The following is a 13455-nucleotide window of genomic DNA, read 5'->3' on the forward strand; positions in this document are numbered from 1 at the left end:
TTTCAGTAATTGAAGTCCCCCTCCCCCTACCCAATCATTGCTATGTCATGTCTCTGCCCTAGGCTTGTGATCTTTTTCTTGAATTGTCATCTTTTTTTTTTTTCCTTCTCATGTAGCTGGTATGTGGGATGCTCTGGTGATACAATTGCTTCATTTCTTCTTGTAATGATCTTTATCCAGAAGTTTTTCTACTCTGCTTCATGGATTTCCTTCCATGAATTTATCTTCTTGATATAGAATATGACTTCCCCTCATTTATTTATCTTGTAACTTCAGAATAAGGCATACCCACCCAGAACCATATTTCAGTCATGGGCTTCATCCCACTGACTTTCAGTGGTACTTATGAGGTCAAATTTGTCCCCTTGCATTTGGCCGTCTAGTTCTTCTTGCTTGTTACTTTTATTTTGTGCTTTTGGTCTAGATCCCAGTGTCTGTGGGTTTTATTGCTTGCTCTTTACTTGGAGTATACTTGCTATGAATTTTTGGTCATGTCTATTGCTATTCTGCTTCCTACAATATGACCAGGCCCTGTGGAATCTAGCTTGCTGTGTACATGTAGGTGGTTCCTCCATTCGCCTACTCTTTTGCTTGTCATCTTAAAGCCTTTTGTAAAAAATTAAAATTTTTGGACTTTAAGCAAAATTAATGTTCTTTCTAGCCTTTGTTTAGCTATATTCCATCCCTGACTAGGAGCCAGTCATATTAAAGTTGTGCTAGGGGCTTAATAAATATTTGTTGAATTGTTGGTGAATCACTAATTCCAAGGATCAGGGCAGAAAAAAAAAAAGTTGTTAAATATTTCTGAAGTCTCAGTCTTAGGAAGGTTTTCTGATGACTCATGTGGTGGCAATAAAGGAAAGAAGCTATGTAGAAACACTTGTGAATTTTCTAGAATGCTTTTATACACATTCTCCTTTCCTCCTTATGATACAAACCTGTGAGGCAGGTTATGTGAATGGTGTTGGCAAAATTTTATAGATGAGATAACTGAGACTTTATTTAACTGACTTGCTAAAGGTCACACAGCTAGGAAATGGTTGGGAAGGAACTTGAGCTCTATGTCTGGTGTGCTTTATTTTGTCTTTTTTTCAAAACAAATTTTATAGCTTATATCAGGACTGTTCAAAATGAAATTTACGTAAATGCTTTAGTATAGGAAGCTGAGCTACTGCAGAGCTCTCACTAAAATAGCAAATCAAAATATATTGACTATTGTTTCAATAAAAAGCTAAGGTTGGACAGCCCTGGCTTATATCTTGTGCCATATTCTATGTTTATTCTTGATATCCTCCCACTCCATGAAATCTTCCTTTTAACAAAGAAAAACTCTTCAGAGAAACCAGAGTTACCAAGTTTGACATACACAAAATTTCCCCATTTCTTTACAGAAAGGAAAGAGGTTTGTTTCCTCATCAGTCCTCTGGGACTTTGGTTTCATAGTTCTTCCGCATTCATCTTAATTTTAGTGTTCTTTTTGCTTATCTTATTGTGTATATTATTCTCTTGGCTATGCTAGATATTACTTCTTACAATTCTTTTGGTGTTTCTTTGAATTTTACCTATCCATTTTATCTTATGGTGAAATTATAGTCTATTACATTCTTATACACCAGTTTGTTCAGGTATTCCCTACCCTTTCAGTGGGCATCCACCTGATTTCCAGCTTTTGCTATGGAAAAAAGCAAATATTTTGAATACTTATAGTGTTTTTACATTGTACTTTCTACAATAACAGACTTCTTTTCTGAAGGAAAACATCCTGACAGCTCTGCTTTCTCAGTGCGTGTGCCCTTTTATTTCTTTAGTTTTATCTTTTGGGGAAGAACTAAATCCAGTTATTTTGGATAGCTCAAGTGTTCTTTGTTTACAGATGTGTTATTATTTGCCAGAGTGACATGGTCTCTAAACTCCCAACTATATAGGTGCTTTATCACAACATGGCTCTAAACACCTTCCTTGATGTATTCGTAGGTCTGCATTCTGGGAGAAAAAACTGATAAAACTAGAACAAAACCTGTAAACTGTACAGACCTACTCATAAATGTGTTGGTGCTGCAGCATTTTATTCCGGCAATTGAGGTGCCACTGGAAAGTAAATAATGGCCAAGAAAGATTTACGTGGCCCGGTCCTGATAAGCTTCTCTGATACCAGCAAATACTCTTTTTGCTTTGGATGTACTCAATACATTAGTAAGCTGAAGATGGTAACACACTAAGCACTCCTGTTGTCTGCTGTCAACGCATTTACTGCTGACCCTTTGGTGTATCTAGTTAGAGAAAAACTCTTTGTCTGCAGGATTTTGTAATACAATATAACATTTCCAGGAGGGAGAAAACTTGTGTTTGTTTATTGACTGGAATGATAAAGTAGCCTAGGAAGAGTTCTTCCTGGAACTTTTGATTTTGCTACAGGCTCATTAAAGGTGTTTTGGGTAGGACGTGGGGATTGGATGGTCAGTATATATTGGTGCCACCAGGTAAATGGAAGCTTGAATTGGAAATGCCTTTAAACATAAATACATTAATTTATTTTGGCCACAATAGCCTCTTCATTCTAGTGGAGACCTGGTGCTTCTACTCTATGAAGAAGGGAGATCCTTCCTCTCCATAGTGCCAGTCTGTGACTTCTTCTTTTTCTCCATCACCCTTTTCCCCTATTTGGCACAATTACCTTTTATACAAACAGATGCCATTCATCTCTGAATTATGTGATGCAGGTGGGAGAAAATGAGAAGGGCAACACATAGCGTCACAGATGGCACTGATGGCTATCCAAGGTTTCAACCCCCCAAATTATTCTGTGCCAACCCACCAGTACTTTAATGGTGTGGTAGAAAGAGGCCTGGATTTGGAGTCTGAAGCCTTGGGTTCCAGTCCTAGCTCTGCCATTTCCCAGTGGTATACTTTTCAAAAAGTCGCTGAAATTCTCTGTGCTCCAGTCTATTAATCGAGATAATTTTTGCCCTGCCCATCTCACTACAGCAAGTTGTGAGAATCAAATAAGATAATGTATGTGAAAATGCTTCTAATAGTAAAGAATTCAAAATATTTTATTACATAAAATAAAGAGTAACTAATCTAATTATCTTGTACTTGGGGAGAAAGGTATTTTTAAAGATTAAAAAAAAATTCAGACCTGTGCTTTATTCAGTGTAGGGAGCTCCTGGTGGAGAGTTTGCAAGCAGGTAACAGCTTTCTGTGCAATTCCATTTATAGTCTTTTATGGGACAGAATTTTTAAATAGTAGGAGAGACATCTTTAAGAGAAATAAAGTAAATTTATTCTACAAACCTTGCAAGATTTGGGCACACCTCCATAATGGAGGAGGTGAGGTAAAAGGGAACCTGCCTTAATTTATAGTCTTAGTGAAAAAGATTCCCACCCACCTTTATCCCTTCTCACCATTGGCTGGGGGGGTGGGGGGGGCTTACAGTCTAGGCGTGAAAACTACACAGAGGACCAAGATTGATCCGGTTTGTTCAGGTTTTTCCTTATCAGAACTCAACTGCCAAGGTGGCGTCTGAAAGTCTTGGAGAAGAGATGGGGTGGAGGGAAGGAGAGACCCTTCCTGGAGCAGAGAACAAATAGCTCACAGGAAGTTCTTTATCTTCTAACATCTGAGGGGGTGGGGAGGGGAAGGGCATGCCTTCCAAAATTACAAGGCCAAATCCCCAAACCTCTCCATTAGACACACCCTGTGAAGTCTTCACAATTATCCATCTGAAAGTAGCCTGGGGTACCCACACAGCCAGGAACATTCTGGACTTCTAAAATTCTGGACTTGATTCAGGTCTTCTTGCCTCTTAGGCCAGCTCCTTTCCATTATGCTGTGCTGCTTGTCTCATCTCATATCGATCTTTTTAAGATTAAACTACATAATTGTTTAAAACAGACCTTTTTACTGATGCCAGGTTATTTTCTAGGTAGTAACAGTCATGTCCTCTGCTCAGAATCTAGTGTGTTCTCCATCTTAAGGGAAAATTTATTATCATTTTTTTGGAGACAGCTGGGTAACACAAAGGATAGAGCTCAGACCTGGAGTCAGGAAGACCTGAGTTCAAATTTAGCCATAGATACTTCCTTAGTCATATGACCCTGGGCAAAGTCATTTAACCTCTGTTTACTTCAGTTTCCTCATCTGTAAAATTGGCATAATAATCAGCACTTCTCTCCCAGGGTTGTTGTGAAGGATCAAATGAGATAATAATTATAAAGTGCTTAGAATGTGCCTTGCACATAATAAGCTCATATACGTGTTATCATTATTTTGTTCATGTTGAGATTGCATGGCTTTTTGGGCATTCTTTCTGTTCTGCCTTTTTTTATCTATGAGGGATTATGTCTTCGCTGGGAACTTTTAAAAAGGTGAGCCTTACAAACCAAATAGATTTGCTAATGGCCAAGGTAGTGGCTACAACAAACTCTAAAACTGGGAAACTTACTTTTAAGCATTAAAAATATTGTGCTTGAAAAATTTATCTCTTTGGCAGCTTATTGGACTTGGGCTTATACACTTTTGTAGTTGTAGCTGCAGATCTGTCTTAACAAAAAAAAGGTCTTTTTATTTTACAGGAAGGGTAATTTGAATTACACAAGTTATGGCTTAGCCAATATTAAGGTTCAGCAGTGCTGTAAAACCCAGGCTTACTTGTTGTTAATCCTTTCCCTTGCTGGCTAGATCATTATGCAATTTTTTTATTCAGCAATGCCATATTTGGTCCAATTTGAAAATTAGAAAATAGACTTAATAGGATAGCATTGAAGTTAGTTTAATTGGATCTTCTTGAATTTGTGACTAAATTAGATACAACATTTATTAAACCTCTAAAGAAAATTCATTGCTTTGCTTTTTGGTGCCTCTGCTTCAACTGACAGATAATTTGGGAGGACTTTCTTTTTCTCTTACCTATAACTGCTATATTAAAGGTACTATGCTACTATTTTTGTGTTTTAAAGATTCCTGAGAGACCAGTAGGCATTGTGTCTTAGTGGAAAGGGCATTTATAGGGACTTAGGGCCTGAGTTCATGAAAAATAACAGTTTTTGCCCTCAGGCATCTCATAATCTCTTTGGGGGAGGGGGAAGAAATGCAACACATAACCAAATAAGTATGATACAAAATAGAATGTGATTGGATCAGAGGGATTATAAACTTCTTTGTTGGAGAGGATATTTATATTGACAAAATCGTAGATCCATATAATATTGAAGCCAGTATCAGGTTAATGATGTTGAAGGCCTTTAAGATATTACAAGTTTCTGGGGGGAAATCATCTCATTTTTACAAATTAAATCTTTATATCCCTAATGGTGAGTTGATGATTATCTATTATCCTACACTTATCGTAATAATTTAGTTGCAAAATGGCTTTTCTTAAATTGTTTTTGTTCAGTTATAGCTTACCTTTATGTAGCTGTTATGAAGGTTTCATTTTTGTTTTATAGATGTTTTTATAGATGATCCCTTCCCAAAAGGGATTTGCCCAGGAAGCCAGGACTTGGCTCACATTTTCCGAATCCAAGTCAAGTGCTCTTCCACTAGACAGTGTTGGACATGTAGCCAAAGACCTTGATAACATTCCAAATCCCAATATTCTTTTCCACCTGGCATATATGTCTTGAATCCATGATTTTTCTTTCTTTTTGGTGAAAGGAATATGGTTTAGTGGAAAGTGTGTTGGATTTGGAGTTGTGGTGGTAGGAAGGACAAGGTTGGCAACTGATTGGGTGTGTGAGGTGGAGTCAGGAATGGAGAATAATGCTGAGGTTGTGGACCTGGGATTTGGTAGGTTTGGGAGAAACATTGAGATCTGTTTTGGACATTGGTTTTGAATCTGGACTCTATTACCCACATGACTACCTGTACCTATAAAATGAAGAACTTGGATTAGTTGATCTCTAAGAACTTTTCTTGTTGTAAATCATTTGCTGCTATGATAGTTGAAGAATTTTTTTTGGAATCTCCAAGTTTCTACATAGTTCATCATTATGCATTTCCAAAACGCTAATTGTCATTTTTTGAACACTTAAAAATGATTCTGGTCCTTCCCTTGCAGGAACTCACAGAGGATGGGCAGCCGTGCAGATGCGCTTGCTTCATGAATTAGTGTATGCTTCCAGAAGAATGGGGAATCCTGCACTCTCAGTCAGACATTTGTCCTTCCTTTTACAGACCATGTTGGATTTTTTGTCTGATCAGGGTGAGTAAATTTTATGAAAAATTCCTTTTTCTTTTTAAAGCACACTAACACCTAGACAATTGGAATAGTTGTTGGGAACCCAGGTAAAAAGGCTGACCATTTCTTTGCCTCTGCTCAGCAATTGTTCTGAGAAGTAAATAAATGCTGTCCAGCAGGCTATGCTCAGCTGCCTGCATTTGTGGCCTCAGGGTGCTCATTTTAAGTAAACTCATAAAAGGCATTGATACCTTTTTTTGAGTAAGTGATGGGGAACAACTTATGGTTTTTCAGCAGGATGAGAAAAGAAGAGAATAAGCATTTATATAATGCCTACTATGTGCCAGGCACTGATGCGACTTGAGTGAAGCATTAAGAAAATTACATAGGCAACTGTATGAAAGAACAGATTGAAGAGAGAAGAAACTAGAGGTAGATGACAAATTAGGAGGCTATTCAATTATTCCAAAGTGAGAGGTGATGGTGTGTACAATTCTGGGAGATATTTCAGAGGCCAAATAAAGTAGGGCAAGATGATGAATTGAATAATAGGAGAGGAGGAAGAAGGAAAAGTCAAATATGGTTTCAGCATTTTCAACTTAGATGACTGGGAGGATAGTCATGCCATTAGTAGGAATAGAGAACTTGGGGTAAGTGGCAAATGTTGGGGGGAAGGGGATGAATTTGTTTTGGGAAAGGTCTAGTTTGAGGTGCTCTTGGGACATTTAGGTGAAGCTCTCCAGCAGATGGTTGGAAATGTGTGGCTGGAGTTTGGTGGAGATGTGGGGTGGGTTTTGAGGTATGAGATCTGGATTTGGGAATCATCTGCATCAAAGTCATTGGAATAGTCCTTCTGCCTTCAACTCTCACAACATTGAAGGTATGTTACATATTTGAGGATTTTTGACTTCTCTGATTTGTAGCCTCCACTTAGAAAATCTCAGAAAATCACTACCTGACACCACTCAGTATTCTGATACAACTTCTTTTCCTTCCCTTTCAAGGATCTTGTTTACAAAATTAAAGAAGAAAAGTTTTATTGAATGACTGAGGAAAACAAAATAGACACCTCCAACTCCCCCAACAATCTCTTAATAAATAGACACCTAGTAGGCCGCAAGGTAGTGCAATGGATAGATTGCTGGGCCTGGAGTTAAGAAGACCTGAGTTCAAATCCAGCCTTAAACACTAATTGTATGACCCCGGGCAATTCATTTAACTTCTGTTTACCTCAGTTTCCTTATGTGTAAAATGGGAATGATAATAATAGCACCTACCTTTCAGGATTGTTGTGAGGATCAAATGAGGTATAATTGTATAATATTCGTAAAGCATTTAGCACAGTGCCTGGCACGTGATAAGTGCTATATAAATGCTAGCTGCTATTATTATTATTATTGACCAGCTGTCATCTACTTATAATCTCTGGGTAAATTCCTAGACACCCACAATCTTGAATATTTGGAGTCTTTTTTCCCCCAGAGGATGTCGGTACTCTCTCCTACAGTAGCTTCTTCTGGAGTTTGTTATTGCTGTCTTTTGCTGTTCTTCTTTAGTTCTTCCAAGTAGGGGATCTCTGTAGTTTTCACCATTTTAATTTATCCATGAATAATAATTAGTTACTGCCAGAAGAAAAATTCTGATTATTGGTCTGAATCAGTGTGGTGACATTCTTTGATCTGTAATATCTTTTCATGCTTATTTATTATTACAGGTAAAATATTAGTTAATTTTATAGATACTTCATCCAGAGTTGGCACATGGTTTAACTAGACACTTTACAGTAAGGCAGCTAGGTGACCTAGTGGATAGAAATTCATCTTCTGCCTCAGATACTTATCAGCCATGTGACTTCAAACTCACTTCCTTCATCTGTAAAACATCAGGATTTTGTGGCCTCTGAGGTCCCTTTTAGTTGTTAATCTCCAATTCTAGTGTTTGCTTTAGTGAGTACTAAGAGAAAAACCAGTTCTTTATTTAGCTGTGGCCATCTGTGGATCTTGCTGTATTTCCCAAATCACTTTCTTTCCTTATGGGAGTTTTTAGGAATTTGTACTTGGCTCCTTGGTGTTATCTCTCTGCAGTGCCTAGTGTGGTGCTCTTTTCACACCTAGGTCTTGAAAACATGTTTTTGCGATATCTCCCAGAAGTACTGGAGGGGAAAATAAATAAAGTCTAAATCTGAATTTGAATTAAGCTGTTCTAGTAAGATTTCTTTCCATGATATTCACATAATTTTTTTTTAAAGTTTGAAGAGCTTCATCATCTCAGTTCTTACATAGACTTGATTAAATTAGATTTTTCAATCAAGCAGTTTATGTGAAAAGAAAGATGCTTCCATAATGATAATGATTTTTTTTCTACTTTTCTTTCTTCCTTTCCTTTCAGCTTTTCTTTCTCTCCCTTCTCTCTTCTCTATCTCTATTCCCTTCTCTTTGTCTTTTCCTTTCCTCTCACCTTTCTTCCTTTTTTATTATGTATGTGGAATATAATTAAAAGCTGAGAATCCTGGAATTAATGAGTACAATTTACATTCACTAGTATTTTATGGTTATAGAGTGCTTTATATACACTATGTCATATGAGCCACCAATCACTCTGTGAAGTACACAAGAAAGGTATTGTTATTTGTGTTTCAGAGAATTGGAGAGGTTGTGGCTTCCTAAGATCTCACAAACTAATAAATGCTAAAACTAGGCATGAATCTAGATTTCTCTCCTAACCATCTCCCCTTCTTTCTTTCCCTTCTCTCCACAAGGCCACTATTCTCATTACACCAATTTCTCACAGTATAACCTCTTAAAAAATCTCAGAGTTGGAAGGGACCTTACTTGTCATCGAATTTGATGACAAATTTGGTGACCTTACTGGTCATAAGTATATGAGGATTTATCATCCCTATCTTGAATATAGGCTCATAGATTTAGAGCTGGAAGGGACTTTAGAGGTGATCTAGGCCAACCGCTTGTTTTACAGAATAGGAAATTAAGACCCATGGAGGTTAAATGACTTGCCCAAGGCCATTCAGATAGTGAGTGTCAGTACTAGATTTTGAACCCAGGGCTTCTTCTACTCTAATGTTTTCCTTTACAATTTCTTCTTATTTAACATAGCTTTTCTCCTCCTAAGAATTTAATGGATTTCATATGGCATAATAATAAAGCATATCTTTTTCATAGAGCACCCTCATTTGTTCATTTGGGAAGAGAGGTTACCAAAATGATAGTACTGTCTTTTGTCTATGTTGAAGAGATGTCAGATTTGTTTTCATGTGAAATGTTAAAGCATTATGTTGACTCTGTGAGATCATATTAATTAGTGATTCAAAGGTACTTAGGTTGAAAGCAGAGGAACTTGGGACATTTAATAATGTTGAACCAATAGGAATGTCCTTAAAGGTCTTCAGGTTAGTGGTAATTGGTTTAAATTGGAATCTCTTTGGAAAAGGACAAAAGTCAGTAGGTTGAGAAAGTTCTCTTCTCACCAGCCTGAAAATAACTAGCTTGACTTTGGATAAAATAGTTTTAATTCTTTATGAGTTTTATAAGGTTTCTTCATTTATAAAATTGGGCTATTGTTATTTTTGTATTGCAGTCTTATTATTTAGAATTACTTTTATTAAATGGTAACCTCATATTTCCATAGTGTTTTGGGTTTACAAAATGTTTTGCATACAACAACACTGGAAGGTAGGTAGTGCAAATGTTACTATTTACATTTTGTAGATGAAAAAGTTGAGGCTGATGAGTTATCTGTTTTGTATTTTCTCACCTGTATGCATAGAGTTTCCTTGTTGCACAATTGGTGAGAAACAAAGTTGGGCCTTGAACCTAGTTGTCTGAATCTAAGACAAGTATTTTACAGTTATGGCTTATGGCATTATACGCTTGACTTTATAATTAACATTTTCAGTTACTCTTTCTAACTCTTTCACCACATGTAAAGATGTAGTGGTTAAAGACCATAAAAATCATTACTAAAAGCTCTGGTTTGAGTTCCTTACAACTAGCAGATCATGGGAAAGTCCTTTATTCTTTCTAAGCCTTTATTTTCTCTTTTTAAATGGGGTTAATATTACCTTTCTTTTTTACCTCACTTTACATAAAAGTCCTATTCTTGTACCTCATCATGATGTGGAGGTTATTTTGATTTCTCAGAGGCTATACTAACTGAGTCCAGGCTCTTAATGGTATATCAATTGTTCCAAGAATCAACCTGGTTCCATTTGGAGAGGCCCATCATCACACCCATTTCAAGGTAATGAATTTTTCTACCATAGCAGCTCTCAAGGACCATCCACTAAGTTATAGAGAGATTGCAGCCTGCATCAGTGGAAGGAGATACCCAGACTGACCAAAATTATAGATCTTTGAAGTATTAATATATTCACCTCACAGAATTGTTTTAAAGATAAAACAAAGTAATGTGCCTATGTAGCCTGTGCATTAAGGGAAAAAATATGAGTTTTGTTTTGTGCATGTTGAGTCTGAGATGCCAGTGGGCCATCCAGGCAGACCTATTTAGCGTAATATTCCTTTGGTCTCAGTTAGTAGGCCCTTCCAGTATCTTTGCTAGGGTTGTGGGAGCATAGTAGAGGGATGTGATGATGGTTTTCACCAAGTACCTATTTTTATGTTATCTAGGATGCACAAGGTTTAAAAAGAGAGTATTTTATAAACTGGTAGCACATAGTCTAAGGATAGCTAAAGTTTAATAGTGTATGATACCTCTACCTCCTTTCTGTACCATTCTTGTATTCTCTACCTTTTTATCCTGAAATAGGTTGTATGGAACCATGGGTAGATGGAAATGGACCTTTTTTCCTCACTTTATGTTTGAATGTTAAACTACTTACAATCCATTGCCACCTGTTTTCTGTGACCTCAAACTCAATGTGTCCCAAAATGAGCTTATTGTATTTCCCTCAAATCTTTTCCTCCCCCCCCCCCCATTTCTTTTAGTGGTACCACTTAGTCACCTATATAACTGATCTCCAACTCTCTTGCCTTGGGCCATTTGGTTTAGCTCCCTGTCTACTGACAGGTAGAACATGAGGGTTCTGGTTAACTCCCTACTTAGTAAATTCCGGGGGTTAATTTACTTCTAGGATCAAACAGACTGGCATGTAAGCCCTTCACCACCTGGAGCCCATCTTCCTTCCTATCCTTACTTGATGTTACTCTCCTTCACACACTTTAGGGCACAGTCAAATTGGCCTTTTTCTGTTCCTCACACATTATAATCTAGATCCTATCTGTGTGCCTTTGTGGACCTAGAATGCTTTTTGTCTTCACTTGTACTGCTTAGAATCCCTAATTTTCTTCAAAGCTCAACTCAAACACCACCTTTTACATCAAGGGTTCTTAACCTGTGTTCTGTTTTGTAAGATGTTTTGATAACTATTTCAAGATAATTTATTTCCCTTGTAATCCTATATATTCTATTCATTTAGAGACATAATTCTAAGAAGGGGTCCATAGGCTTCACCACCCTGGCAAAGGGGTCCATGATGAAACAAGTAAAACAAAACAAACAGGTGTTAAGAACACTTGTTCTCCGTGAAACCTTTGCAGTGTACCCTAGCTGCTATTGTCCCCTCTGTGCTTATTTTGTATCTGTTGTATATATTTACATACATCCTTGTTGTCTTTTCTAGTAGAATGTGAACTCCTGAGGGCTAGGACAATTTCATTTCCATCTGTTCCAAGTTAGTAGCACAGTGACTGGTACATAATAAATGCTTAATAAAATGCTTCCTGGCTTGCTTTATTCATATTGCTCTAATTTTTTATCAGATGAGAACTGGAAAGAAATCTCAGTTGAAATAAGGGAATGATTACAGTTGACAGAAGTATAAACATAACCCAAATTAATGGATTTTTAATTTTCTGCAGACAAACATGAGTTCAAGTATGTTTTTTAGCAATGGCTCAGACAAATGCTTTTTGCCCTCAGCAATGAATAGAATTAGAAGGGAAGTTTTACATTTTTTTCCTTTGGACTTTGATCTTCCTGATGTTAAGGATAGGAAGAATATTGAAGACCCAGATTTCAGGTCCAGCTGATTAGTTTTAAGTTGGTGGATTTTCTTTTTGGAAGCTACACACGTGCACCTTTCCGAAGTGTATCCTTTTGGTTACTTGAGATTCCATTGATAGTAAAATAGGCTATATGTTCTTATTGACATAAAAATAATTTCTAGTTAGAGATTTCTTGGCCTGCCATAGGCTCCATAAATACCCTTTCTGCCTAATTTAAGATGTGCATTTCATTGTAGGTAGAATAGTTTAGGTAAAAAGGAAAATGACTGTGACATTTGTTGCTTGTGTTCTTTTGATTCTCTTGATTTCAATGAGTAAGTTGTTTAGTGATGCTCACTTTCCAGGCAAAGCTTTAGTGTTTTGTACTTGATCTTCAGTGTGTCATTTTAGGTTAATGGCAGAAGTTACTGGTTCTATTAGATCATTAAAACAACAACAACAACCCACTTTAGGAACATATCTTTATTGATTTAGGTGTTGAGGTAAATGAAGGATTAATTAATCAGATTGAGCAGGGCAACAGATATAAATTAACACTTGACACTGATTTTCTGAGTGAAAGTGAGAAATTGCCTCACCGACAGTTTCTTAGTGGTCTGGTTTAATGTGATGAGATCTTTGCATGGTGGGTACCTGGATTAGTGACTGCTGCTTCAGTTATTATTCCTTTAACTATTACCAGATACACCTGCCATGATGCCAGATACTGATTGGCATGATCATTAGTAATGACTGAATGAATACTTTGGATGCTGATGATACCTTTCTCTTTCCTCTTTAGTTTCATCAGGGCAGGTAACTAGTGGCCAATGAAGGTGAGATTTTAAGCAGAGGGACTGGGCCACAAAAAGTTCAGGACTGTTTCAAATTCACATCACCAGTTTTTTTTTTATATTCATTCTCCTGTAACACATGGAAGTCCACTTAGCTTCCTTGAACATTAGATATAATGATGTCATTTTGAATGTCTACTTTTTAATCCGTGTTATGGTGAGATTACATGAAAAAATAGTGAGACTGTCTAGGGTCTTATTTCATAATAATATAGATGATTGTTTCCATTTACATTGGTAAATGTACTAGCTACATTCAAGCTATATAATTTTTAAAAAGTATAACTTATGTACATTAGAACTTTGCTAAGATCCTCTTCATCGCAGAACAGATTTTAAATTATAAACTTGGTTAATCTCTGGCCTTATATTAAAAGCATTGTTTAAGTGTCAGTAAACTCT

At 36.8% G+C, this 13455-nt stretch overlaps 1 protein-coding gene across 2 annotated transcripts in view; it reads left to right on the plus strand.

The window, feature by feature from the left end:
• The window catches only part of TRAPPC9 (trafficking protein particle complex 9), a 1018418-nt gene that overhangs the window by 109955 nt on the left and 895008 nt on the right, over nt 1–13455 (plus strand). For both annotated transcript variants that reach the window (XM_036742028.1, XM_036742029.1), the window contains one exon: nt 6060–6203. In XM_036742028.1, coding sequence (XP_036597923.1) covers nt 6060–6203 — 144 coding nt within the window. The remainder of the gene's footprint in view (nt 1–6059; nt 6204–13455) is intronic.

This window comes from Trichosurus vulpecula, chromosome 1 (genome assembly GCF_011100635.1).
Source record: "Trichosurus vulpecula isolate mTriVul1 chromosome 1, mTriVul1.pri, whole genome shotgun sequence".
In the NCBI taxonomy this organism is placed as follows: domain Eukaryota; kingdom Metazoa; phylum Chordata; class Mammalia; order Diprotodontia; family Phalangeridae; genus Trichosurus; species Trichosurus vulpecula.